The sequence below is a fragment of the Aspergillus eucalypticola genome, assembly GCF_003184535.1.
Source record: "Aspergillus eucalypticola CBS 122712 chromosome Unknown BO83scaffold_25, whole genome shotgun sequence".
NCBI lineage: Eukaryota > Fungi > Ascomycota > Eurotiomycetes > Eurotiales > Aspergillaceae > Aspergillus > Aspergillus eucalypticola.
The window spans coordinates 348,313-373,995 of record NW_020290299.1 but is presented as its reverse complement, the minus strand read 5'-3'; the positions used below and the strand labels follow the sequence as shown (position 1 = coordinate 373,995).

The 25,683-nt window shown below is 49.8% G+C and overlaps 13 protein-coding genes across 13 annotated transcripts; 7 read left to right on the top strand and 6 right to left on the bottom strand.

Moving 5' to 3' along the window:
• Positions 1–208: 208 nt before the first annotated feature.
• Positions 209–1,257, top strand: BO83DRAFT_344466 (DNA-binding protein). The gene is made up of 4 exons (XM_025528722.1): positions 209–366; positions 489–574; positions 644–654; positions 754–1,257. Exons 1-4 carry the CDS (start codon positions 343–345, stop codon positions 1,032–1,034), a joined length of 402 nt encoding a protein of 133 aa, XP_025384936.1. The 5' UTR covers positions 209–342; the 3' UTR covers positions 1,035–1,257.
• coq4 (ubiquinone biosynthesis protein COQ4) lies at positions 1,229–2,319 on the bottom strand. The gene is made up of 2 exons (XM_025534236.1): positions 2,054–2,319; positions 1,229–1,996 (listed from the first exon to the last, which is right to left on the bottom strand). Exons 1-2 carry the CDS (start codon positions 2,274–2,276, stop codon positions 1,347–1,349), a joined length of 873 nt encoding a protein of 290 aa, XP_025384935.1. The 5' UTR covers positions 2,277–2,319; the 3' UTR covers positions 1,229–1,346.
• Positions 2,320–2,471: 152 nt separating this feature from the next.
• On the top strand, positions 2,472–4,286 carry BO83DRAFT_113885 (uncharacterized protein). The gene is made up of 6 exons (XM_025525950.1): positions 2,472–2,812; positions 2,878–3,444; positions 3,512–3,566; positions 3,638–3,700; positions 3,764–3,875; positions 3,938–4,286. Exons 1-6 carry the CDS (start codon positions 2,672–2,674, stop codon positions 4,248–4,250), a joined length of 1,251 nt encoding a protein of 416 aa, XP_025384934.1. The 5' UTR covers positions 2,472–2,671; the 3' UTR covers positions 4,251–4,286.
• An 18-nt stretch (positions 4,287–4,304) lies between these two features.
• BO83DRAFT_381169 (ketopantoate reductase family protein) lies at positions 4,305–5,838 on the bottom strand. Its single transcript, XM_025531927.1, has one exon. It carries the CDS (start codon positions 5,579–5,581, stop codon positions 4,364–4,366), a length of 1,218 nt encoding a protein of 405 aa, XP_025384933.1. The 5' UTR covers positions 5,582–5,838; the 3' UTR covers positions 4,305–4,363.
• Positions 5,839–5,881: 43 nt separating this feature from the next.
• On the top strand, positions 5,882–6,781 carry BO83DRAFT_401636 (Sas10/Utp3/C1D family protein; the record flags this gene model as incomplete). Its single annotated transcript, XM_025533475.1, has 4 exons — positions 5,882–5,893; positions 5,992–6,193; positions 6,242–6,408; positions 6,458–6,781. The coding sequence occupies 4 exons, from the start codon at positions 5,882–5,884 to the stop codon at positions 6,779–6,781; spliced, it is 705 nt and encodes a 234-aa protein (XP_025384932.1).
• Positions 6,782–7,332: 551 nt separating this feature from the next.
• Positions 7,333–8,551, top strand: BO83DRAFT_367393 (coiled-coil-helix-coiled-coil-helix domain-containing protein). The gene is made up of 3 exons (XM_025529758.1): positions 7,333–7,842; positions 7,925–8,189; positions 8,267–8,551. The coding sequence occupies exons 1-3, from the start codon at positions 7,595–7,597 to the stop codon at positions 8,297–8,299; spliced, it is 546 nt and encodes a 181-aa protein (XP_025384931.1). The 5' UTR covers positions 7,333–7,594; the 3' UTR covers positions 8,300–8,551.
• Positions 8,552–8,637: 86 nt separating this feature from the next.
• BO83DRAFT_381167 (UBX domain protein) lies at positions 8,638–10,395 on the bottom strand. Its single transcript, XM_025531926.1, has 5 exons — positions 10,288–10,395; positions 10,150–10,205; positions 9,980–10,098; positions 8,832–9,933; positions 8,638–8,780 (listed from the first exon to the last, which is right to left on the bottom strand). Exons 1-5 carry the CDS (start codon positions 10,364–10,366, stop codon positions 8,742–8,744), a joined length of 1,395 nt encoding a protein of 464 aa, XP_025384930.1. The 5' UTR covers positions 10,367–10,395; the 3' UTR covers positions 8,638–8,741.
• Positions 10,396–10,525: 130 nt separating this feature from the next.
• On the top strand, positions 10,526–11,904 carry BO83DRAFT_381166 (cytochrome oxidase assembly protein SHY1). Its single transcript, XM_025531925.1, has 4 exons — positions 10,526–10,870; positions 10,936–11,460; positions 11,539–11,644; positions 11,706–11,904. The coding sequence occupies exons 1-4, from the start codon at positions 10,591–10,593 to the stop codon at positions 11,803–11,805; spliced, it is 1,011 nt and encodes a 336-aa protein (XP_025384929.1). The 5' UTR covers positions 10,526–10,590; the 3' UTR covers positions 11,806–11,904.
• On the bottom strand, positions 11,550–13,533 carry BO83DRAFT_381165 (uncharacterized protein). The gene is made up of 4 exons (XM_025531924.1): positions 13,334–13,533; positions 12,623–13,281; positions 12,020–12,574; positions 11,550–11,970 (listed from the first exon to the last, which is right to left on the bottom strand). Exons 1-4 carry the CDS (start codon positions 13,424–13,426, stop codon positions 11,871–11,873), a joined length of 1,407 nt encoding a protein of 468 aa, XP_025384928.1. The 5' UTR covers positions 13,427–13,533; the 3' UTR covers positions 11,550–11,870.
• Positions 13,534–13,710: 177 nt separating this feature from the next.
• Positions 13,711–14,979, top strand: BO83DRAFT_367381 (uncharacterized protein). The gene is made up of 5 exons (XM_025529757.1): positions 13,711–14,169; positions 14,219–14,399; positions 14,455–14,553; positions 14,600–14,652; positions 14,703–14,979. The coding sequence occupies exons 1-5, from the start codon at positions 13,782–13,784 to the stop codon at positions 14,882–14,884; spliced, it is 903 nt and encodes a 300-aa protein (XP_025384927.1). The 5' UTR covers positions 13,711–13,781; the 3' UTR covers positions 14,885–14,979.
• Positions 14,980–15,674: 695 nt separating this feature from the next.
• BO83DRAFT_401630 (uncharacterized protein) lies at positions 15,675–16,823 on the bottom strand (the record flags this gene model as incomplete). Its single annotated transcript, XM_025533474.1, has 1 exon — positions 15,675–16,823. The coding sequence occupies one exon, from the start codon at positions 16,821–16,823 to the stop codon at positions 15,675–15,677; it is 1,149 nt and encodes a 382-aa protein (XP_025384926.1).
• A 3,983-nt stretch (positions 16,824–20,806) lies between these two features.
• BO83DRAFT_113790 (RNA-binding protein) lies at positions 20,807–22,223 on the top strand. The gene is made up of 3 exons (XM_025525949.1): positions 20,807–21,440; positions 21,524–21,752; positions 21,822–22,223. The coding sequence occupies exons 1-3, from the start codon at positions 20,900–20,902 to the stop codon at positions 22,009–22,011; spliced, it is 960 nt and encodes a 319-aa protein (XP_025384925.1). The 5' UTR covers positions 20,807–20,899; the 3' UTR covers positions 22,012–22,223.
• On the bottom strand, positions 22,213–23,541 carry racA (putative Rho GTPase Rac). Its single transcript, XM_025531923.1, has 6 exons — positions 23,502–23,541; positions 23,406–23,438; positions 23,219–23,277; positions 22,963–23,143; positions 22,671–22,903; positions 22,213–22,615 (listed from the first exon to the last, which is right to left on the bottom strand). The coding sequence occupies exons 1-6, from the start codon at positions 23,532–23,534 to the stop codon at positions 22,555–22,557; spliced, it is 600 nt and encodes a 199-aa protein (XP_025384924.1). The 5' UTR covers positions 23,535–23,541; the 3' UTR covers positions 22,213–22,554.
• Between the last annotated feature and the right edge of the window lie 2,142 nt (positions 23,542–25,683).

The following is a 25,683-nucleotide window of genomic DNA, read 5'->3' as shown; positions in this document are numbered from 1 at the left end:
TTGGCCCAAGTGCCCAGCCACCCCAGTTCCAAACTAGTCTAGTACTGGTCTGCGGACTATTGATTGCCGGATCGGGCCAGGATGCCCGACGGCCTCATGGCGCCCCACTTCATGTGCCTGAGTGCCTAAGGCTCACAGGCATTCAAGCAAGGTGGGGTTGGAAAGTTCTCCAAAAGATGGAATGCGTCGAATCATCCAGAGTCTAATCCTGGGATAATCTCCCCGCTTCGGCATCGGCCTGCAATTCATTCTGTCCGAGTTTCATCCCGTCCCTTTTTACCCCGCATCACTATTAGAATCCTCCTGGTCTTCGGATCTTGCATACACAGCACATCAAAAATCATGGCCGACGCAGAGCTTGAAGAGGTCAGTATGAAACCTTTCCACCTACATTTAACTTTCCCCGTCTTCATGGGCGTCCATGCTCGATGAATACCCGGATCCGCGCCTTCAACACTCTTCGTATCAAATGCTTAAATCTGGTATAGATCAGACGGGCCCGTCTTGCCCAGCTTCAGCAACAGGGTGGCGCACGTGGTGGCCCTTCGGACGGCAACCAGGAGGAACAGAGAAGGTATGCTTCCCATACCTCGTTTTTGCTTCTGCTTTTGTAAATCTTTACTGACTTGTTGCTCCACTCCAGGCAAGCTGAAGGTATGCGCAAACTCATGACCCACTAGAATAGAACACGCTGGAGGAATTTCTCTGCCTACATCGCTCTCTCGAACGAATTGCTTATTCTTATACGATTAGCCGACCGCCGCGCCACTATCCTGAACCAGATCCTCGAGCCCGAAGCCGCCGATCGTTTGGGTCGCATCCGCCTTGTCAAGGAATCCCGCGCTGCTGACGTCGAGTCTCGTCTTATCATGCTCGCCCAGTCCGGCCAATTGCGCCAGAAGGTTACCGAGGAGCAGCTCAAGCAGCTGCTGAACGCCATGGCCGAGAACCAGCGCAAGGATGAGGAGGAGCACAAGATTGTGATTAACCGGCGCGGCGGCTGGGATGATGATGACGACCTGTTGGATCTGTGAGATGTGTTTTTAGCGAAGGGTGTTCGGTTTGTGCTGAATGCTTGCCATGTTCAATGATACCTCCAGCTCTCGGATCTCTACCTTCACGACCAGAGCAGCTTGCAGCTGAATTTCTGCTACGACCAAAGTACAATTTTTCCAACTTGATAGTCCATCAACAGTTCCTCCACCGAGGACCTAATGACACTTGGCCGAGTAATCATTCAGGAAGTGGCCATTCCTCATATAATGATACAGAAATATAGCTTCCTCAACAGGAAGCAAAGAATATAATACATCTAATGATAATAAGCATACTGATCCCATCTGAAGCTATTGCCCCCTCTGCTCCATCAACTCCTTCTCCCTCTTCTTCTGCATCCGAATCATCCGCCTAATCTCCCTCATATCCGGCGGCCTTTCAATGCCCAACTCCGCCCTCAACTCCCCGACATCCTTCTCCAACACCTTCTCCCAATAAACATTAATCAACTCCTTACTCTGCAACCCACTCTTCAACGCCCAGGGCAAATAAATCGAAAACAACCGTTCTCTTTCCGCAGGCTTCAACCTCACCGACGCAAACAAACTTAACCCAGTCATGGGAATCAACGTATTCAGAAACTCAAACGCCTTGAGCGCCAGCTCGCCCTCCACGAAAATCGGCAATCCCGTCACAGCATGGTAAAAATCATGACACTCGCGGTACCGCTGCATGACGTACGCACATTCCTCGTCGTCAATGTACTGCACATTGTCCCGGGTGTCCGGGGACACGCCTTCGCGGTCCAGCCAGGTAGCGTAGGTCCGGCCCACGGTGTTCTCGGGGAGGGAGCGGAGGTATGGCAGTTTGAGGGTCTCGGAGGTGATGCGCGGACGGTCGCGGAGTATCTGTCGGCCTGTTGGATCGGAGAGCATGGCGTCGCGGAGCCGGTAGATGAAGTAGGGTGTTGCGGTGGCTTCGCCGCAGGCGGCAATTAGGTCTTTAGTGATATGTTAGTTACAAAGTTGTATACTAGGATTGACTGAAGTATATGTACCAGCTCTTCGGGGGTTAAGAAGAGAACCCACAGCTGACCCAATGGCCAGAGCGCCGCGCTCTACAAAATTCAATGGCACATGGCCGGGATAGTTAGGCGGAGGACGGTTGAAGCCGGAGATAGGCCGTGAGTGGGCGCGGAGCGATAGCGGTGCTGCGCAGGAGAGGATATTGTTTAGCTCGCGCGCGTGCTGGACGGCGCTGCGCGTCCGGAGGACTGTCATCGTGTGTCGAGTGAAGGGTAACACGTCGCAATGGACATGATCCTTGGGCCGGATGGATGTAGATGAGAGTGTGGTACGATGGGATGCTTTCGGAGCCGGATGGCGCTAGTGGTGGGTGTGCGGTGCCGTAGGGCTGATAAAGATCGATAAGATAATCTTTTCCTTTATCGGCGGTTTTTTGGCGCATCTGATCGTCTCTGCTTGAATTGCCATTGAGGGATACGGAGGCATTGATATCGCTGGATGTACTTTGCTTAAGGAATAATTACGCAGGTTCAGACAGGGGAGCTTTGTTTGTCTTCAACCCTCCCACAAATACTTGTCACACCTCTCGTTATCCTTCAATCCCTCCACACCAACCAGTTACCCCTCAATTGTCTAAACCGACTGTCAACATGAAGCCCACCTGGTGGCCCGGCGAGAAGCACGAGCTCTTCACAGAATGGGCCAAATCACAAGGCATCGTCATCAATGGGGTCAGTCCGGCGCGATTCCCTGGCCGCGGTCTGGGTATGATCGCAACGCGAAAGATAGAAGTACATCCCCACGCTTATACCCCCTCAAACTCATATACACCAACTAACATCCTATGATATAACAGAAAGACTCCATCCTCGTGAAAGTCCCCCACTCCGCAATGCTCACACCCTCCAAACTCCCATCCACGTTCACCTCGCGCTTCCCGTCAGACACACCAACCCACACCCTCTACGCCGCATACCTCACCAACGCCAGTCCCTCCCACATAACACCATGGCGCAACACCTGGCCCACAATGGAAGACTTTACTTCCAGCATGCCTATCCTCTGGTCTTCATCTTCCCCCCTATCACCCAGCAGCAACAGCAACACCAGCAAAATCCAGGACCTCCTCCCACCCTCCATTTCCAACACCTGGAGCACCATAACCCCCGGGAAACGGAAACACAAGTACGACACAAGGCATCAGAACCTCCTCAAAGCACAAGAAACCCGTCTCCGCAAAGCATGGGATATCGTTGTCCGGGTATTCCCCGAGACAGATAAAGAACTGTTCACGTACCATTGGGTGATTGTGAATACGCGAAGCTTCTTTTATCTTCTGCCGGGGGCGGAGATGCCGGAGGATAGAAATGATGCGATGGCGTTGGTGCCGTTTGCGGATTATTTTAACCATTCGGATGTGGCGGTATATTGCCTTCCCTTTCTATCTGTGTAGGTTGGATGAGATGGCTAACGTGAGATATTGTGGATAGTGTAATGTTAAGTTCGACGGGGAGGAGTATGTCTTTCGTGCGGCGAAGGAGTATAGTATGTTCCCTACCTCTCTCTTATCGTTTTTGCGAGAGGAAGATAGCGGTAATCTTATAAATGATGTACAGATGAAGGCGAGGAAATCTACATGAGCTACGGGCCTCATTCGAACGATTTCCTATTCACAGAGTGTAAGCCCCCATCCCCACCAATACCACCGCATCTCTACCATAACCGCATTCTAATCCATCTAGACGGCTTCTACCTCGACACCAACGCCTCCGAAACCCTCTATCTTGATGAAATAATCCTGCAGGACCTGAACGCCTCAAAACAAGAAGAACTCGAGTTCCACCAGTACTACGGGTACGCCTCCCATTCACTTATCTATCACTACACACCACTAACGAAGCCATAACCAAACACAGAAACTACCAACTCACCTCCGAGGGCGTCTGCTACCGAACAGAAATTGCCGCCGGACTAACCTATATGCCACTACGACTTTGGCAAGACTATGTGCTTGGATACTCGACCGACGGGGTGGATGAGAAGATGTCAGCGGCTGTGATTCGGGGCTGGATTGGTGTGTATATCAAGGAAGCGGATGAGGCGGTGGCGCGATTAGAGGATTTGTATATTGCCCAGACGGAGGATCAAGGTGTGGTTAGGATGTTGTTGAAGAGGTGGAGGCAGATTCGGGGGCTTTGTGAGGAGGCGATTGATCGGGTGTCTTCATGATATGATATCATTTCTATCTGGGGACGGATGTGTGTATAGAATAAGTGAAGGGGTATATTAACTAGTAGTATCAATCGGTTCAAATATAAGTACAGGCATCCGTTCTGGAAAGACTACAGAATGTCAATCGGAATGGCGCTGGCATCTCTTTGCTTCGACGTGTGCTGCTTGCTCAAAACCAGGTGCTTCATCATGTAGTTCACCACACACTTGATGCCGAGTTCTTCGCCTCGGCGCACAATGTACCCGTTCAGGTACTCGATCTCGGTCGTCTTGCCGGCTCGTACGTCCTGCAGCATGGAGCTGTGGTTCTTCGCTGTCTTGCTGGCAAGCTGCGTGACCATCCAGCGGAGTCGTTCCGGGGAGAATCGGCTCTCGATACCAGGGATGCCCTGGAGTTCGGGAAGGGCGCAGATCACGCTCGAAATCTCATGAAGGAGCAATCGCGTTACGCGAGTGAAGCTGTAGTTGTAGAGGAGCTCGCCGTTTTCGCAGTTCATCACAGCCGTTAGCGGGTTAATGACGGCGTTCATCGCCAGCTTCTCGAGCTGGTAGAGCATAAGAGCGGACGGAGTCTCCGCGACAGCAACCAGTGGCGGGGTGAGAGTCATGGTCCGCAGGAGGTACTTGGTGCTTGCGGCCCAGTCATCCTCGTTTTCGCTGATCGGAGATGTCGAGTTCGAGGGCAAAGCCGGTCCCAGGATGGTCGTGCCGATGCCCGTATGGGCGACCTGAAATGGTTCTTTTCTGCGGGCCAGCCCGTGAGAGACAATGCCTTGCATGTAGTTTGGGCGTTTGCGGGGGTCAGGGAAGACTTTTTCGTTGAGCTCATCAATGACGCCCATGCCGTTTTGAAGTAGTAGAACTGTGGAGTCGGGTGTCAGGCGATGCTTGACGGACTCCAAAGCCATAGCCGTCACCGGCGCCTTGACACTGACGACCAAGCATTCAATGCGCTCCTCATCTTGGACAGACCCGGTTAGGGAGCCTTCAACATCGCCCTCATCGGTCCGAGCCATGGCTTCCCCGGTCTTGCCGTTTTTATCCCAGTATGGGAATGCATGCCACGTTTTGCCATTCAGGACGTTGACATCGAAGCCCGTCTTGATATCGTCCAATCCATTCGAGTTAATTGCTAAGCACTTTTTTCTCCCCAGCCATGACTTGTACAGATTGGGGTTATGCAAGAGTAGAGTGACAGGCGGAGGCGACGGACGACTTGCGAGAGAGTGGGCAACAAATGTGCCTACATTCCCAAGGCCTAGGATATGTATGCGTCCAGACAGTCGGCGCTTTCCACTATCTTTTGACGCTTCTTCGGCGTTCTGCATCCAGGTAGACACAAATCGGCCATATAGTTTGGGATGCGAACTACGCCTTGAGACAAGACATAATTCGCAGACTGTCGTCCGCCGAAGCGGACTGCGCCCCAGTATGTACGACACTTTGACGGCTGGAGAGTAAATACAGTGAGTCCGAGTTCAGGTGCCGTCCAAGCTGAGAGGTGACTATAATGTAATCACCGTCTCATTATAAGATCAAACGATTGGCAAATACTCCAGGACTCACAGCCCCAACAACAGTATGCTCTCAAATGAGAAGATATAGATCGAGAGTGAAGTCGGCATTGCATGAGGGAGAAGGCGGACATATAGCTCTTCACCGCCTTAGAGACCGCCCGGAGATAAAAAATCGACATTATCCGCTTCTTTTCAATCCAACATCATCGATTCCTCCCCAGATATTCGTACACATAATCAATATGGAGGCAGCAGACCTACTTCCGCTACTTGAGCAGCTGGATGACAACATCGATGATCTTGAAGAGGCTTTGAAGCCCATCTTGGACAGCTCCGTGGTGGAGACGTCGAAGAAGCTTCCAGTGATGGATAAAGCGAAATTCCACGTCTTGGTGACTTACGCGCTGGAGTCTCTTATTTTCTGTACGTCACCATTGCAGCGGGGGCGAGCTTGATTGCTAATATCTACAGCGTATCTGCGTCTTCACGGCGTCAATGCTAAGGAACACTCCGTGTTTAGAGAATTAACTAGAGTCAAGCAATACTTTGCGAAGATCACCGCGCTCGAAGCGGAGCCGGAAAAGCGTACTCTAACTCTTGACAAGCAGGCTGCCAGTCGCTTTATCAAACATGGTCTTGTGAGTTACTCCTACACGGCACATTGGGGGGTCGAGGCTAATTGATTAGGCTGGAAATGACAAAATCGACCTGGCGCGCAAGGAGCAGGAGGCAAAGGAGAGAGCACGCGCTCAGCTAAAGGCATCGATACTGGCTAAAAAAGCAGGTGCTACGTCTCAGCAGTCATCGCAGAATGCGACAAGCAATTCCGAGAGTGAATCCGAGTCCGAGGAGCTTGTAAAGCCCGCTCCTAAGTCGGGCAAGAACTCTGATGATAAGAAGAAGCGCAAGGACAAGCAGAAGAGGAGGGTCAGCAAGGAAGAGCACAATGAGAACAAGAAGGAGCGGAGAAAGAAGAAGGATGAATTGCGCAAGACGAAGAAGTTGAAATGAGGATGTAGCGAATTATGTCGATCTGCCGGCTGGACCGGTTGAGGGGCTGTCTGTTACTGGGATTGCAGCACTTCAATAAAGAGTGACGCGCAATCATCTCAGCAACAGATATTGTCTACAGGCTTGCTGCCACGAAACTACTAAAAGTACACATGGAATGATGATACCCACCGCATAGAGGACAGCCTCAATGAATCTGTTGAAAGACGAGTACAGTGAGGCACCGGGTGCATGCCATGGTCACAGAAGACCTGGTGTATGAACGGACAAAGTCTTCCATAGACTACTATACGATTCGAGTCATTTAATCAAAGCAGTGGCAAGTGACTGACAGCGAGAGAATGTTCATGCTCAGCCCTGTGGATCATGGCAATGCAGTGAGTCACTGCCGGAGTTAAGCAGAACAAGTGCGGATAACTTCAGATCCACTGTTCTGTAAGACTCGAACGTCGTCTCCACTAAGTAGCGAATATCACATCCACTAGCAATAAAGCAATTCAAGAAGACAATAATAATATATCCCTCAATTTCCATTCTAAACCCATCCATCCTCGGCATTAAAGCAACGATCAACCGTAAGCGCCGGGACCGGCAGCTGACCTAACGTCCGAAGCAACCAATCAGGAACGGGAGAATAACCAGGGCGATCGGAGTTTTCGAACTTTCTCCGCCCGACTTTCGAGCTTCTTCTTTTCCGACTATAAAACAACTCTCTCCACCCGCTTCCCAACACTTTAACTCACATACAACATCCAGACCTAACACCTCTCTCCCTTAACCACCCTCACAACCACCAAAACAACAACACACAAAATGCCTCGTCAACGCCGTGGTGCCGCCCCTACTCCCGCGCGCAGCGCTCCCACCCGTCCTACCGCTGCTCCCGCCAGACCTGCTGCCGCCCCTTCTTACGGCCAGCAACAGCCTCACTCCACTGCTGCTCACCCCCAGCAGCACCACGCTCCCCCTCCGGCTGCTGCCCCCGCTGCCACTCCCGCCGCTGCTCCCGTCCAGCAAAGCCAGGGCCCCGGTCTCTTCGGCCAGATGGCCTCGACTGCTGCGTACGTTGCCACACATACCTCAATACCTTCCCCCCAAATCCCCTTATATAAATGAACCGAACTAACATATGATGAAATATAGTGGTGTCGCCGTCGGCTCCTCCATCGGCCACGCCATCGGCGGAATGTTCTTCGGCGGTGGTGGCGGCTCCAGTGCTCCCGCTGAGGCTCCCCAGCAGGCTGCGCCGGCTCCCGCTCAGCCCATGGACAACGGTCTCTGGGCTGGAAACGCTACCAACAGCTCTTGGGAGGCGCCGGCTTGTGCCACGGATGCGCAGAACTTCCGCAAGTGCATGGATGAGAACAAGGGTGATTTGACGATCTGTGGGTGGTACTTGGACCAGTTGGTACGTTTCCCCGGGGTTGGTGTTGGTGATTGTGAGTGGTTGTTGTGGGCATATGCTAATGGGTATTGTGTTTATAGAAGGCTTGCCAGGCTGATGCTAAGCCGTACTAAATGGAGACTGAGTATCGAAGGTGAGATTGATGATGGTGGATGAGATGAATGATTCTTTCATGGATGGATGGGCAATATAAGGCATATTGGTGGATTAGCCCGTTATTTCTCTCTTATTTTATTTTATTATCTATTACCCCTTTGTATAACATATACCACTTGAGAAGCTTACTACCCTTTTTTTTTAATGGGTTGGCTATGTCTGTGATGGGCATGCATGGACAGGAACTGAAAATATAGATAAAAAAGGATCATTCCACTCTTCATGTGTTTCTGTTTCCATGCATTTGGTTGCGGTACTTAGATTTGTAGATGATAAATGATAATATAGGTTTTATGTCATTCTCATAGAGGTACATACATGCTTCGCTGCAAGCAAAGGAAGTGGGAGTTTGATACATACATAGCAGGAACTCCAGTATTTGCACTACAATACGGCTTCCTATCGTCTGTCTCCATCATTTCGAGGCTGAAAGTTCAACTATACACAACCGTTAGCATATGAACACCCATCTTTAACATCAGTACTCACCTGATTCCCATTATAAAACTGCCGGTCGTCCCCTTCATTCTGCGCATCCCTCAACGTCCGAATAATCGGTCCTCTGGATGCATTCACCCGTCTGCGCCCCGCATCACTCGATGCCGACGGAGCCGTGCTAGCAGCCGGCGTAGTCTCATTACCTGACGACTGCGTCGTTCCATACCCAAAGAACGATCCCACAAGCCCCGTCGCAGTACCAACCGCCGACGACACCAGTCCGTAAGCAGACGATACTGCTCGGACTGGCAAGCTGGCGCCCGCACCGGAATACGCCTCCGTATAGGACTGGATTGGGACCATAACCAGGTTGGCGGAGCTGCCGAGTCCCAGCTCGGCTAGGGTTTGCTCCTCGTCGGCTATGGTGAGGGTGCGATTCGGGAGAGGCGTCAGGATGTGTTTGAGGTTGTAGGGGCTGCGCTCTTCCATCTGACCATCAAGCCAGGGACGAACGTCGTTGCGGATAGTCTGGGTGGGAGTGAAGCTGGAGCGCACGGAGCTGCCGTCGAAGAGACGCACTTGGAGACGGTATTGCTTCGGAGGGGAGGGTGGGCGCCGTTCAGCGGGTTGGGTGGCGGGCTCTTTGGGCGTGACGGAGGAGGATGGCTTCGCTTTGGGGGTAGGCTTGGATTTGGGCTTGCTCTCTTGCGTGACTGGTCGGGGAGTCGGCTTAGGTGCTGGTTCTTGCTTCTTCTGTTGATGGAGTTTCTTGGTCGGGGACGGACGTTGTTGCTCGGCTCGCGCATCGTCTACTCGTCTCTTTCCTTCACGAATAGCTGCATCGCGGGGTTGCTCTGGCTCAGTTGCGGAGGGCTGGGGTGCAGGCTGAGATGGAGCTGGTGTAGGAGCTGGCTCTGCAGCAGGCGCTGGTGCCGGTACAGGCGCCGAAGACACAGGTTCCGGTGCAGGAGGAGACACAGTCGCAGGAGCATCAGAAACCACAGGCGCAGAGGGAACCTCACCACCACCAGCATCTGCACTCCCTACATCCTGCTGCACCGGCGCGCGACTCTCATCCAGCTTCACAAGTAGGCGATCGCGAAAGTCCTCCTTGGAAATATCCGGCACGAGGTAATCGCACATCATACCATTCCTGCGACGGTCAACAACTTCCCTAACCCAAGAAGCATAACACATACTTTATCACGACGACGGTAGGAAACTTGACGATGGGACAAAAAGAGGCCAGAAAGCCCGCTTCCTGACTACCTTTGGTGAAGCGCAAGAGGACAGCTCTCGATTGGAGTAGTTGCGATAACTGCGCAGCGTTAGCAGATGCAGAAACATGTGTATATGATATGTTGCATACCTCCTCATCAAACGTAAAGTAGCTTTCCTCCCATTCTGTGCTCGTCTGTTCGTCATCTAAGTAGCCGTGTCAGTAATGCGGAGTATCGCCGAGCTCCAGCATCCCTCCATTCAATGCCTGTAGAAAGGAAGAACAAACCTCTAACGAAGCAAACGACAGCCTTGCTCTCAGCGACCGCCGCAGCGATACCCTCCTGTAAGCTCCCAGAGTAGAACATCTTTGCGTCTTGCTTCCCGAGTATGTGAAATAGACAAGTGACAATGAAGCTAGTGGTTACGGAGCTACCGACTGACACCCGCAATCGATAAGCCGACAATCCGCATCGGCGGAAAAGACCCCGTCCCGACCCGCTCTCTCTTCATTCTTCCACTGGCACTTTCAACCCCCAACTGCCTTCAACCCAATCAATCATATCAAAGACCACACCCAACAGCGCGCAAAATGCGCTCCCTCCTCTCCGTCCTCTCCCGGACGGGCACAAGAACCACCCCCCTACGCCCCGCCTCCTCAATTCTGCGCACCGCCCTCAACAGAACAGGAACAGCAGCAGGACCGGACTCCCTCTGCACGCGCTGCCTCCGCCGAACCAACAACACCACCCAGCTTCGCTTCTACAACAACAACCAATTCAACGACGACCAGCGCTGGCTCTCCGTCGTCGATGCCCCCTCGCAAGTTGTCCGCACAGGCCGGAAACATGGTCCGGGACTGATCATTCTCGGTGCGCCATACCCATCCCACCAACCACAACCACAAACTAAACTAACATACATACAAACAATGCAGCACTAATCCCCATAATCTCCTTCGCCCTGGGAACATGGCAAATCCAACGTCTAGAGTGGAAAACCAACCTCATTGCTAAATTCGAAGACCGACTAATCAAGCCCCCACTGCCTCTACCCCCGCGGATCGACCCGTCCGCGATCTCCGAGTTCGATTACCGCCGGGTCGTCGCGACGGGCACACTCCGACATGATCAGGAGATGTTGGTGGGTCCGCGCATGCGAGAGGGCCAGGATGGGTTCTTTGTGGTGACGCCGCTGGAGCGCGAGGGTGGGAGTACGGTGTTGGTGAATCGGGGGTGGATTAGTCGGAAGATGAAGGAGCAGAGGGATAGGTTGAGGCAAGGGGAGGGGAGGGCATTGCCGGAGGGGGAGGTCGTGGTGGAGGGATTGTTGAGGGAGCCGTGGAAGAAGAATATGTTTACGCCGGATAATGTGCCGGCTGAGGGGAAGTTCTATTTCCCTGATATTGAGCAGATGGCGGAGTTGACGGGGAGTCAGCCCGTTTGGATTGAGGAGACTATGGGTATGTTATTCTTCTTCTTTCTTATATTTGATTGGTTTGGGTATCGGATGATGGAGCTAATCTATGATGGTGGATCAGTCCCCGATATGGTCGAGGCGATGGATCGCGAGGCCAAGGGTATCCCTATTGGCCGTGCTGCTGAAGTCAACCTCAAGAACAACCACAGCCAGTATATCTTTACTTGGTATGTTGCATTCCCCCTTCCCTCCCCGGACGCGGTATAGAACCCTGGCTGACGGCCGCAGGTACGGCTTGTCGCTGGCAACCTCCATCATGCTGTGGATGATTATCCGCAAGCGCCCCAACGAGGCTACTCGGCGTGTGCGCCATAACCGGAACTGGTAGTGGCTCGTGTCCCCGCATGCTGGACGGCGTTTGGACTTGTATCTATAGGAATGTATATTGTATCATCATGGTGGCATTGCCAATCTCATATCTTGCAACAGCTCCTTGGGCAGGTGCTTTTGCGCCAGCGAGAAGATCGTGGTGGACTGGTTAACATGCCGTTGCCTACTGAATTAGTATTCTTGTAGAAGAGTGGTGTAATGGCTGAACTTACCGCCGCATCAAGGTTGCCACATCGCTCTCGTCGATGGTCTTGCGCCCCGCGTGCTTGGAATACGCAGCCAGATCCTCACTCGCCTGTTCGAAATACCACGATGAAGCCTGCTCAATCGCGGCCAGTGTCTCTTTGCTGATCTTGGCTTTTGACCCGTTCCGCGCCCGCGCAAACCGGGTGGCCAGCTTCTTCACGACTCCGATGGGAAGGTTGGGCACGGGAATGCCATGTCGGGAGAGCTTCTTCTGTTTCGCGCCGGAGACGTAGCGGTCCTCGTCCCGCAGCCCCCCTCCGGCAATACCTGGACTCTGGCTCTCACTTAGTGCCACCGGAGCGGGCGGCGGCGATTGCAGCTCCATGCCGAAGTCGCCAGCAGCGATGGACACGCTGTCGGCGTCATCGGACCCTGCTCCAGGGTCCATTGGCATGTCCATAGATAGCTCGAACCCTTCATCGTCATGAATGGGCTCATCCTGGTCCAATTCTGCGCCAGGAGCAGGCGGCGACGGGAAATTAAACTCGAAGTTGAACCGTCCAAGATCTTCCGTTTCACCTCTGTATATAGGTTAGCGATGGATCTCCCTAACTGTGCATAGAACTCACCCTCCGTCAAAGTCCCCTTGCGTAAGAACCGTATCTTCACCTCCATTATCACCGTGTAAAATCCCCGTATCATCCCCATCCTCACTCTCACTCTCTAATCCAGTCGCCGCCCCAATCTCACTCATGCGAGGACCGCCCACACTCATCATGGATAACCTATTACGATCATGCTCACTCGTAGCCCGTCGAGGATACTCCACCGTAATATCTTCCTCCTCAAATGCCAACGACAGCCGGGGTGGGTGCATCTCCGGCTCCTCATCTACCTCCTCCACCTCATCGAGCGGTAGCGACAAACGAGGGCGCTCAATTTCGGGCTCATTATCTAACTCATCGATTTCATCTCTCTCCGGTTCACGCTCTGGCGAAGACTCTACTTGCTCCTGCGGCGAAGATTGTATAGGCTGGGTGGTCGGGGCAAGGGCTTTCCCCAGGTTGCGGAGGATATCGAATGTCGTCTCGCGCTGGATCCGCCCGCTTCGTCTACGATCGCGTCCGGGCGTGTTCGCGGCGCGTCGCTGCAGCGCCTGCACTCGATACGGCGTGGATGGCGCGCCGGCGCCCCTGTTTCGCGGGGTGTATCGGTTCGCGGAGGGGGTGGTGGATGCGAATCGGCTGGGAGTGAGGGGGTATTTTGTGTGAGCGGGGAGACGTTGCAACTGGCTCTGGTTAGTAGGTACAAGATGATATAATACAAAGAAAGCAGCTTACCCCTGTGAGTGTGGTGTCTCCTACTGGAGTCAATGCTTCCGAGCCGTCAGACACTCGGGGTGACCGGCGACGCGGCTTGGGTGTGGTCGCCATTGGCTAGCGGGGATGTGGATCTATCGCATCAAGTAGATTATGATGTAGCGGTTATCAGCGTTCAATAGCTATACCAGCCGTTCATGACAATAGAAGCCAATATCGGCAATAGATGAAGAGGGGTTGTATGGCTATAGTGATAACTGGAGCGCGTCTCGGAGAAGAGCAGCAGCGGACAGAAGGGAAGGCGGTCAACGAATCCCAGTTAGACCCACTGATTGGTGCTGCTTCTTATCGATAAGGAGAGAAAAAGTTGCACGGCCAGCGACATCATACGCTTGTCACAGCTAATTCTGTGCCATTGAATAATACGACTCAGTTGTACATCTAAACTACTGTCCAGCGATTGCAAATCATGTCTGACGGAACTCCCAAGCCGTCCGCCCTCGCCGCCAAGGTGGACAAGAAGCGCAAGCGCCAGGCCGAAGACTCCAAGCCGAACGACGCAAAGCCGACTGGCAGCACCAGCGAAGGCCCGAACAAGAAGCACAAGGGCGGCAAGAACTTCAATGACCGGAAAGGCAAGGGCAAGGGCAAAGGAAAGAAGGACGACAAGGGCAAGTCGGGTGAGAAGCCCGCTAAGAAGGAGCCTGCCGATACCAAGGTGACGGAGACAAAGGGCGGCATCGATGAAGCAATTGGAAAGATGGACGGCCGGCTGTTGGCCGATCACTTCCTGCAGAAGGCCAAACGCCATAACAAGGAGCTGAGTGCGGTTGAACTTAATGATCTGTCTGTGCCGGGTAAGTTAGGTTTTGCTGGTATTGGAGATTGGAGTACTGATGGCAATAGATTCCGCGTTCCTGGATACGTCGTCGTTTGAACAGACCCGATCTCTGGAGCAGCTTCCTGCGTTCCTGAAGGCGTTCAGCCCGAATAAGGGGGCTGACCTTGCGAAGGCATCGGAGGAGAAGGGTACCCCGCACACTCTGGTTATTTCTGGCGCTGCGCTCAGAGCTGCCGACGTTGTTCGGTAAGCCATGGAGACTGATAGTGAGAAATGATATGCGGTGCTAACATTTCTGAAGTGCTCTCCGTTCGTTCCAGACTAAAGAGGCTATTGTCGGAAAGTTGTTCGCCAAGCACATCAAGCTGGAGGAGGCTAAGCAGTTCCTGGAGCGCGCACGGTACGTATTATGTGTATGATTTATGGCCATCACTAATGATTTATAGCACGGGCATTGGAGCTGGCACCCCTGCTCGTATCTCGGACCTTATTGAAGCAGGTATGTAAAAGCCGAACTATGAATATTCAAAGCAGGTCTAATCATTACAGGCTCTCTGAAACTGGGTGAACTCGAGCGCATCGTCATCGACGGATCTTACGTGGATCAGAAGCAACGAGGCATCTTCGACATGAAGGAAACGCACCTCCCGTTATTGCAGCTTCTCACACGGCCAGAGTTCCGGGAGCGGTATGGCGCAGCAGAGAAAAAGGTTAAGATCTTGGTCTTTTAGGGGTGGAGTAATTTAATATGGCGTTACAAACGGGCTGGCATCGTTTATTTGCTCATGTATAAACCTGGGAGTTGTTCATAGAAGACAAAAGTGAGATTACCGATGATAATTGATGCAAAAGACTTTGAGACTTAACAACCTTCGAAATTAAAACAAAGGAATATAATAAGCTGGAGTCACGGGGGTTCTTAGAGGAGAATAATCAATAAAATAAATGACGAAAGATGGTGAGGGTACTTTATATAGATCAAAGACAGCAGCTAAGCCATAGAAAGAAGGACCACATGTAGCGCTGTTATTACCGTGATACAAATGTTATCATACTTCCGCAAAGAGCTAGCATTATTATCAACAGAGAGAAGTATATCTTTATCTTTCTCTAAAGCCCCAGCATCTCAGAATCAGGAAGGTCCTGGTTATTATTACTATTACCAACAATCTCAGCAGTTTCCTATGCAGGACATTTGCCGTTACCATTGCATACATTAAGTTTTCTGTCCCACTATCAGATGGGATATTGAGGCAAGAGGTGTGTGTCGGTGGCCACCGAGTGTCTTAGATTGGCTGTTACTGCTTCATTCACACTATCTAGGTATCTTCAGCCTCACAATTACTATGAAGGACAGAAGCTGATCCTTCTGAATAAGTTAAATCACTATTCATTAGCTTTCTCATGAATGTGGTATATAATTTCGCTGCAATATGACTATTCCTAACGCATATGCCATACATTATATGAGCATAGTGGGAGACTAATATGCTCATCTCACCTCCAGAACCAGTAGACCTACTAAAGATACACTCCACCTTCACCAAATTTCAGTTTCCCGAGTATATCCCCGATGTTTGGGCCTTCATATGTATAGTTGTAAAGCCGGATCGGAAAGTTACCACCAGCAATTCCCACCATCCCTTTGTCGAGGGTGAACGAGTTCAATCTGGGCATATAGTCTTTCATGAGCAAAAGTAAGGCCTCCCAGTGCTCTGGACTGTTGCTCCAACAGCGGAAGAAGCCCACTGAGACCAGGTACTGGCCGTTGACTTTCAACAATCTGAGGACGTCCTCTGAATGGACTGCAACAGAATAAAGCGCTAGATGTTTGAGTCGAGGGAAGGGACCGGCCTTGCTGAGAGGTAACAGGACATTCCCATACTGTCTAGGATGATCGAAAGCTTGGCAAACGAGGCGCTCCAGACACGGCGCCTTTTTAAAAGTCTGACAAACAGCAGATTCCACAGAGGCATAACAGGCTTCGGGGTAGACATCGACGATTGTCAAGGTGTGAAGGTTTGTCCAGCTGCGAATCATGTTGTGAGGCTCTATAATTTGAGGGAAGAATGGGTATGTACCCGAGCGAATGCGATCTTCTGACGGGACGAAGAAGGTAAGCTGCTCTGGATTAATGTCAGCTTCGGCAAGGAGTTCGAGCAAGATATTGATATATTCGCTCTCGGCCCGTAACTGGAATAATGATACGTCTAGGTGCATCTCAAAGCTGCGACAGTTTGTGAGAGAGTACTTGAGGTCGTTGATTAGGGTATGGATCTCTGGTAACTTCGAGCAAAGTTGCTTGAAATGGCTGTCGGCGTTGAACTCTTTACCAAGGCAGCTATTACGCCATGGATAGGCGACTTGCATAGTTCGTGGGATGTGGCAGAGGTCAGGGTTCGAGGCAATTGTATGGACTTTCTGAATGTTCTCGCGAGATAAGTTTGTATTAAGCCTCGGCAGACGCGGCAGCATGAGTTTGTAAACGAGGGGGAATATTTTCCTCTCCACCTCTTTGGAGATCAGCCGAAGGGTTAGCCATTCTTTTTTCGTAAGATAGGTGACCACTTCCCACCAGAGCTCGGGCAGAAGCTTTTCGGCTGGGGCCTCTCCTTTTGCGTAAACAAAAGGTCCAGAATGCTCTCGTGCTGGCTGGAAACAGAAATCCATGATTTAGTGTCACAAATGGCACGGTATCTTGGTGGAGAGGGATTGAGTTGTATGTATGTCGACGCTGGTGCAGATGTAGCAATAATGATAGTAGGAAAACACTAGAGCAGGCCATTTGTTGTATTTATGCTCTGAGGGAAAGTTGTCGAAGAGCTTGTTAAGGGTGAAACCTTCTGGACGGAAAATCACCTGGTCTTGTTACAGTGAGTAATGCATCAGCCACTGCTAGAGCTTTAAATGCAGACAATTCTTTCTGGAGAAATTATGTCAAACGGGAAACATCCGGTCATCTCTTTGTGAGAACACATGCATACTATCAAGCACTCCAGCCTGTTAGGGCTTTGTTCTTATAACCAGCCGTGGGCATGAATGTACTAGGAGCAAACTAACATTTGTTCAATGTCTTTCAGTTTTAACATTGACAGAGTATTGGAAGGCCTTTCATATGAGAGTAGTTCAACATGCCAGCGAAGATTGACCTGCCGGGTTCGACAAAGACAGCCCCGGCAATCACCTTATCCTAAATACAAACAGAACAAGGAAGTACAGCACAAGAAGACATCCATCGACTCCTGGTATGGGAAGGCGGAATCCTACTCCTTTTCTGTTTTGAAAATTCCAGAATGATAGAACACGGTGGTGTCAAAACAAAGTTTAAGACAGAGAAACGTTAGAATCGGCAGAGTTAAGGCAGTTATTAGAGGCAAGATGCCATAATTGGAGATATAGATACCAAAGGGCTTAAATTCTCCATTGCAAGTGATCTTATTAATTGTTGAGACAATTTCAACCGAGTCGTCCGTATCCCACAAAAACTGCTCGATACTCACTATTTGAAGTATAAGTTCATCATATTAGTAAATTCGTAGGAATCTTTTCTTGGCTGGACATACCCTTAGACTATCCCAACAGTAACTATCGGTACTGATGCCCTGATCGCGGCATCCTCTCGGCCTGCTTGTCTGAGGGCGGAATCGAGCATGGCTAATTTATGTTAGTTTATACCAGTTATGGATGTGGTATGATATTGACCCATATCTGCATGAAGTGACGGAGATCCACATCTATAGAGAGGTGAAAGACGGTGAAAAGACCAGCTAGCTTCTCGCGGACCTCGTACATTATGCGTAGGCGTATAATGTTATGGATAATCAGGTCGGTATTACGAGCAATAGCAAAGTCGGTGTCGCTAATACATCAGTAAGTGTGTATTTCCTGATTCTGCTCTCCTTTTATCTTCATGGCCCAAGAATATATGGCGAATGATAGCCACACTATGCTAATACACGCAGTACTTGCAACTGCTACCATGCGGGCAGACAACGCGCATACATATCACGTCTAAATCATGACCATTATGCCATTCAAAGGACCTCAAAGGGCAGAGACCGCCTGAAGTTCAGAGATGAAGAAGAAGAAGGTCGAATGAAGTACAAATTTGGGAATTGTTCGCTTTCCAATCTAGGAATCCTCATCGTCCAAGGTCTCCGAGCTCTCTATGTCGAGATATTGTAATGTCTAGCCTTGTTATAATAGGGTCAACGGGCTCTTTCCTGACGAGGTCCAAAGCGTCATTACGGCGAACCTTACTCCACACAGCAGTAGCAAGGATGAATTCGACTTAGATACCCTCGGTATTGGTGTTTGTGGCATCCCGGCCATTTATCACCAGCTCATACGGTGGATTGAAATCTCTCATGCTCGGGTCGTGGTTGGTGATTTCCAATCCTGTTGACTGCTATTGTATATATTAGTTGACCACCCCCCTCAGAAAGACAGCGAAGCAATAAGGTCAAATAACCAGTCTGCGTAGAGTAAAGGCAAGGTAACCCCTCCATATGGTATTTTAGTCAAGAAGCCATTCAGGCAGTGCAGATTTTACCCATGGGATGTATCATAACAGCGTCATACCTATATACCCCCTCCGGAACGATCACACCGGCATCTTCTAGGGCATCACATATCTATAAACTTAATTGATGTCAATATCTATCAATGATTTAACGGTATGTTATCACAGGACCCCAGTACAGTACCACACAGATACACTAAACCTTATAATATAGAGAACTTACTTTAGAACGTTCTAGTTTTGCCCTAGTGGGCCCCCCAAAATACGTGGATCACGGGAAGAAGTATGTGGTGATGGTTTGAAAGATGGCCATGTTCACGGGCCATTAGTTCAGTCGGGCTCAAGTAGTCGCAGGAGGTCTGCAACTATGCAGGCACAGATAGCAGAATATGATATACACTATGATTCCACGTGAAGAGGTGCTTGTTCGCGGACTAGAGACAGATATAGTCTCTATGTAAGTATGTCGCCATCCTGATAGCATGGAACGATGTGCCACGGTATACTCCAAATGTATACCAAGGGCATATCTCTCTGTTCTGTATCTTATTCAGAGACGCATATGTCGGTCAAAGTTTGCGAGACTTGGGTCCAGCCACATAGTGAAATGATTGTACATCATAATAAGAACCCGAGTCGAAGCATGCTCCAAAACCATACATGCCTGGCTGATAACACTAAAGATATAAAGCCATACCTGCATTGATGTTGATGATAGTCTCCACTGTCTTATATCTGCAACGAGTAGGAAACCGGTCCCCAAGCCATCATATATGGCGTCTGTACCATCGTGCCAGAAACAGAACGAGGTACATAGAATAACCTACCGCCACGAAGCCTGCACCTCTTGTTACCAGATGCTTTATACAAGAGTTATCCACTTCTTCTTTTTTCTTGGGTCAATTTCTGGTGCATCCTGTATTTGTTACACGTCTTGGTAGGCATTTGCTTAATGGCCCATATGTAGTACATCCGCACGAGTACACCATAGTCTGGTAAAAGCACCTTCATCGGGTAAGAGAACTTTCAGTGATAGTGCTTTGATCTACTTACATATTTGAGACGGTATAACTTGTCAAAGTTAATTGTGCTGCTTATTCGACTATGGTATACTCGGTTTCCCAAGGCATTTGTGCTCTGAATTTATACCGTTAGACAATGCAGTTAGGTGCTGGTGAGATGCGCTCCCACCACTCTGTGTTTTTATTCACCCATCATGGATTATTTTGGTCGATGTAGATGAAGAGACAAACCCACAATGTGGGATGCGCTTCAAGCAGATCAGCAGCAACTTGTGCGGTACATATGAAATCCCCCGGGAACATGATACTCGTAGCATTCAAGAATACTTCGTGCCTGTCTTTGTTGCATGTTTGTAGTAGTATCAATTGAATGGATTTATCAAGAGAAGATAATCAAGTTAGAAGGGTTCGACTGGTATTTTTCTCAACTGCTGGAGAGGTATTGTTAGAATCGCATATCTCCATAAATATTGCATATTGAGTAGCTCTGTGGAACTGTAGTTGTTGCATCACTCTGGATAATCTATCATTCATAGATAGTATGTAGGGATAGTGGTTTTATCACCGTTTGTAGATTGTATTCTTATGTCGGCTATTGTTTGTAGATGAAGTATGAGATTAGCTTATCTTAGGCTTATTGCTAGTTAAGTACATAGTAAATAACTACTAGTAATAAGGCCCAGTAAGTCAGTCTGCTTCCTTCAACTTAAGTAGTATAGAGATCATGTAGTAAGAAGTAAAGAAGTAGAGGGCAGAGAGAAGCCGAATACTACTTATATACCTACCCTCTAGTCCAGTGAATCAACAAGCAAAACAAACATGAATAGAAAGAAACCAATCACTGAATAAACAAGGAACAGAATCCAACAAATGAATAGAACAATGCAATGTACTTATCAATCTTATCAACATCAATAAACCCCACCACCAACAGGTGAATAACAACCACTCTACCCATTACCATCTCCTCCATGCCTCAGGCACCAGCTACCTCACCACCTCCCCTACTACTCAGGCACCAAACCCAAACCATCCCATCCCGTCCAACACCCCCACTCACCGCTCCCAATCTCCGCCCGGCAAAAAAAGGAAATTTCCAATGCCGCCGATTCAATCTACTATTCTTGCGATCTCTTTCCTACACCTTTATTCCATACAATTCTTCATTAATTAACCTTCTCAATTCAATATTATAATTCACAATGGGTGCAAGTGACAAGAAGCGCAAGCTCGCCGAGGAGGCCACCTCCCCGGAAGTGAAGAAGGCCAAGCGCGAAGACAAGAAGGAGAAGAAGGAAAAGAAGGAGAAGAAGAAGGAGCGCAAGGTGGAGGAGGAGGTTGTTGAGGAGGTTCCTGTTGTTGAGAAGGAGGAGGAGAAGAAGGAGAAGAAGAAGGACAAGAAGGAAAAGAAGGACAAGAAGGACAAGAAGGAGAAGAAGGAAAAGAAGGAGAAGAAAGAAAAGAAGGAAAAGAAGTCCGAGCCCGAGCCCGAAGCCATGGATGTCGACGAGACATCCGCCGAGAAAGAGCCCGAGGCTGAGGCTGAGCCCGAGGTGACCAAGGAAGAGAAGAAGCAAAAGAAGGAAAAGAAGGACAAGAAGGAGAAGAAGGACAAGAAATCCAAAAAGGAGAAGAAGCAGGAAGAAACGAATACCGAGGCGCAGCCCACCAACGGAGAGACCGAAGAAGCTGCTGAGCAGGAAGGTCAGAACAAGAAGAATGCGCGGTTTATCTGCTTCGTCGGTATGTATCCAACACCCACTTTCCCCCAATGCATGGGCCATATAGAACCCAATGATATACTAATATATGGGAATCTGGTATAGGAAACCTCCCCTACTCCGCCGACAAAGAGTCCCTGACCAAGCACTTCGAAAAGATCACGCCCGTTTCCGTCCGCGTAGCCACCCAAGTCGACAAGCCGACCAAGTGCCGCGGTTTCGGCTTCATCGAGTTCGACAACTACGACCGCATGAAGACTTGTCTGAAGCTGTACCATCACTCCATGTTCAACGATGGAAAGTACCCGCCGCGACGGATCAATGTTGAGTTGACGTGAGTCATACCATATCCATCGTAACCCACTATCATTTTCTACAGCAAACTGACATATTCACTATGTAGTGCCGGCGGCGGCGGCAACTCCAAGGACCGGAAAGAGAAGATCGAAGCTAAAAACAAGAAGCTTTTCGAGGAGAGACAGCGCAACGCCAAGGAAATTCAGAAGGAGAAGCAGCGGTTAGAGAAGGCCGAGGAGACGGGTGTGGATGACTATGCTCATATTCATCCCAGTCGGAGGCCCCGGATGGCTTAGACTGCTGCTATTGATGTTGGTATTGGTGTTGTCTTTTGAACACATTGGATTGATTAAAAAGTATATTGTGATTTGGCTTGTTTGCTTAAGAGATATCCTCTTCCGTTTCTCTTCCTGTTTCTGATGTGCATATTTTGGATGATGATGGTGAAGAAGTCAGGCACGGAATATAACATAGATCTGGATGATTACCCTACAACCGGAGACTTCACTTAGTAACATGGAGTAAGATCTGCAATCCCAGAAACCCGTAAGTCACGTTCATTGAGTGGTATTGTATGGCATGTTACATCTTTATACTGCATTAAAGGGAGGCGAGGAGGGGGACAATGTGTATGAGAGAGAGAGAGGCAAGGTTATCCTGAACCCGAAGAAAATAGAGAACAACATCAGGATCATGGCACCAAAAATGGACGAGGAACGGGGCACACAAGGCAAAAAGAGAAGAAGATCATCAAGATGGGGCCGGCACAGGCCCCGTAACCCAGACGCCGTATTAGTTGTTTATATTATTGGGAAGTCGAACATGTCCTTGGGGACGATCTACAGAATCACGCATTTCTTGTTCTTCGGTTTGGCCGCAGGCCGGGGATTGAGGACAGCGCTATGCGAAGGTTAGTTCCTCCGTTCCAGTAGCAAATAGCTTCGGTCGAACATACCGGATCGCCTCGTCGAATACACTCTTCAGGTTGCGCTGCGTCAGGGCCGAACATTCGAGGTACTTGTGTGCCCGGATTTCCTTGGCCACGGCCAGAGCTTGTTCGTAGGAGACGGGCTCCATCTTTCGCTGTCGGAGAGCATCTATGGTACCACGGTCGTCTCGCAGATCGAGCTTGGTGCCGACCAGGATGATGGGGACGTTGGGGGCATGGTGTTCAATCTCCGGGAACCACTACATCCGTCAGGGTCAGTAAGCGGGCCTCCGATCGGCAGGGAAGGTGAAGGAAGCACCTTGGCTTTAACGTTGTCGAAGGACGGCGGGCTAACGATGGAGAAGCAGATCAGGAAGACGTCGGTTTGCGGGTAGGACAATGGGCGAAGACGGTCGTAATCTTCCTGTCCAGCAGTATCCCAAAGTCCCAAGCTAATCGGTCGGCCATCTACCATCACACTAGCGGTGTAGTTGTCAAATCTGGGGAGTCTCCGGTCAACACACGAGGTTCGCAGACAGACGAGGAGTATTCAGGGACCAAAGGGGGGTACGGACACGGTAGGGATATATTCGCCGGGGAAAGCGTTGGTCGTGTACGAAATCAGGAGACATGTCTATTGATCGATTAGCAACAGCGATAACGAAATCGACCGATGTAGGAAACGAGAAGGGGGGAGGGAGGGAGGGAGGAGGAGGAGGAGGGGAGAGAGAGGTCGAGCTGGTTGAAAGGGGAGCGACGTACTTTTCCTACCGCACCATCACCCGTCACCACACACTGTACACCAGCGCTCCGTTAGCCGCAGTCTGACAGACGGACACGCAGGCGGATGATGCTGACCTTGAGGGATTGAGTAGCTGGACCAGTAGCCATGGTCACGTCGAATTGGGAGGAGGGATGGGAGAATAGCCCTCGATAATATATAGGTAGAGTAGTAGCGACAAGGTCGAGAGGGACGAAAAGAGGATTGAAATTATCGCAGGGGAGCTTAAAGCGACGGGGGTGGTGGTTATGATCGAGTGTTTACTGAATAGTGGCTTGACGGGCGGAGAGACAAGAGGGACAACTCGAAAGCGGGTATCTGCGAAAGGGCAAGGCTAATGGTTGAACCGGTCAGGAGAATTCGCAACCCAGGCGGAGATAGACACGGATGAATATCGACACGAATGATAACCTCGAACCGTGCTGACGGAGCAGGAGGGAGTCAAGAAAGACAAAAAAGTATAATGAGAAAATAAAGAGATAAAGAAAATAAACTGGATAGACTGCACGCAGCACTGATAAATCACACAGACAGGCAAGAGGAAAAGACAATGGAAGGTGGATTTGGGGGAGGGGGAAAGAGGGAGAGGGAAGTTAAGGGAGGAGAGGAAAGAAGGTGAGTTTAGTTGGTTAGTTTTAGTTAGTTAGTCTAGTGGAGTGGATAAGGGAAAAGAGTAGGGAAGGGAGAGAGAAGAAGAGGAAGAAGAAGACAGACAAGACAGACAGACAGACAGAGAGTAGCAAGATTAAGAGGGAGGGGGGGGCAAGAGTTGAATGGAAATGGATCAATCAGTTCCAGTTCGGCTTTTGGTGGAGAATAATCTCTTGGTTGGGGGATGGATAAAAGGAACAAGAAGAAGAACAGCAAGCAACAACGACAATGATGATGGTAGTTACTAGTTACTGACTGGATAGCTCACCTTGCTGAAAAGATAGCCACTGGACAGGTATCATGGACCGACACCAATCATGGGATTGAAGCCAAAGAAAGGGAAAATGGATGGGGACGAGTCTGTCTTGGTCGGTCTCCTTTAGTTAGTGTTGTTGCTGCTGCTCGACTTACAATCTTTAGTTAGTTAGTCTTGACTTGACTACTAGTAACTTAGTAGTAGTAGTAGTAGAGAAGATGAGAGAGAGAGAGAGAGAGAGCAACTGATGGCTGGGAGAATCTTTGACCTGCCACCAATCAACTCCATCTCAACCAATCCCTGATTTCTATTCTACTAACTAACTAAATAAATAGATATACTAATTATAATCATCACCAACCATTTATCTCGATCTTCCCCCTCCCCTCCATCCCAGCGAGAAAACCAAGAGATAGATCTCCAGGGAAGAAGGCAAAGAGAGAGAGAGAGAGAGGGTTGGGTGATCGACCGCTGGGAGCCAAGGGACGGCGCTTGCAGACCTGCTGGTTCAGGGGGAAAGAACCAACTATAGTAGATAACTCACTACTACAGGATTACTACTTACCAACCACGCATTTCATGATAACCCACGGACCATATTCCCATCCCATCACCTTCTCTATCCCAACTAGTTAAACGTCTGACCGCCACCATCACTACCACCACCACCACCAACCAACCAACCAACCGACCAACCCAAGCACAGACAGTAACTAACTAACTAAAGTACGGAGTACAGTAAGTAGTAAAGAATTTCTAATATTAGAAAAATCACCCCAGCCAGCCTAGATACCCTACAGATGCATCATCCTACCTACCTACTTAGTACTTACAGTAGGATGAAGCGCCCTTGTTCCCGGTCACCTTTCCGATCGAATAGCAGTCCGTCCTGAAGGTCGCGCCTAATCTAGGCGGCATCTGCAATGCAAGCCTCAGTTGGGGTTTTCTTCTCCCGATTTGTCGCGTGGCATGAGGGTTTGATTTTTATTTTTATTTTTATTTTTTTTTATCCCCTGATCATTATTTACTTTTTCCTGGAAGGAAGTACTACTAGTACTACTACTGTATGGTACTTTGGGATTTGGTCTCGTGATCATGGTTATGGTGACTTCGATAAGTAGTGCTTTATACTGTAAGTACTACCCTGGATCGGGTCGGGCCTATCCCGACAGTAGTACTAACTAAACTATCTATCTATCTACTTGTCAACTACCATCATTTGTTACATAGTGCCGATCTTGCAAAAGTCAAATTTTGTGATCCGATGTAATAGAAGTTATAGTTACGGTAGTATAGCTCTGCAATGAATCTTTTTCTTCCCAGTAGTCCACTTTTGTCTCCATCGGCCTGTC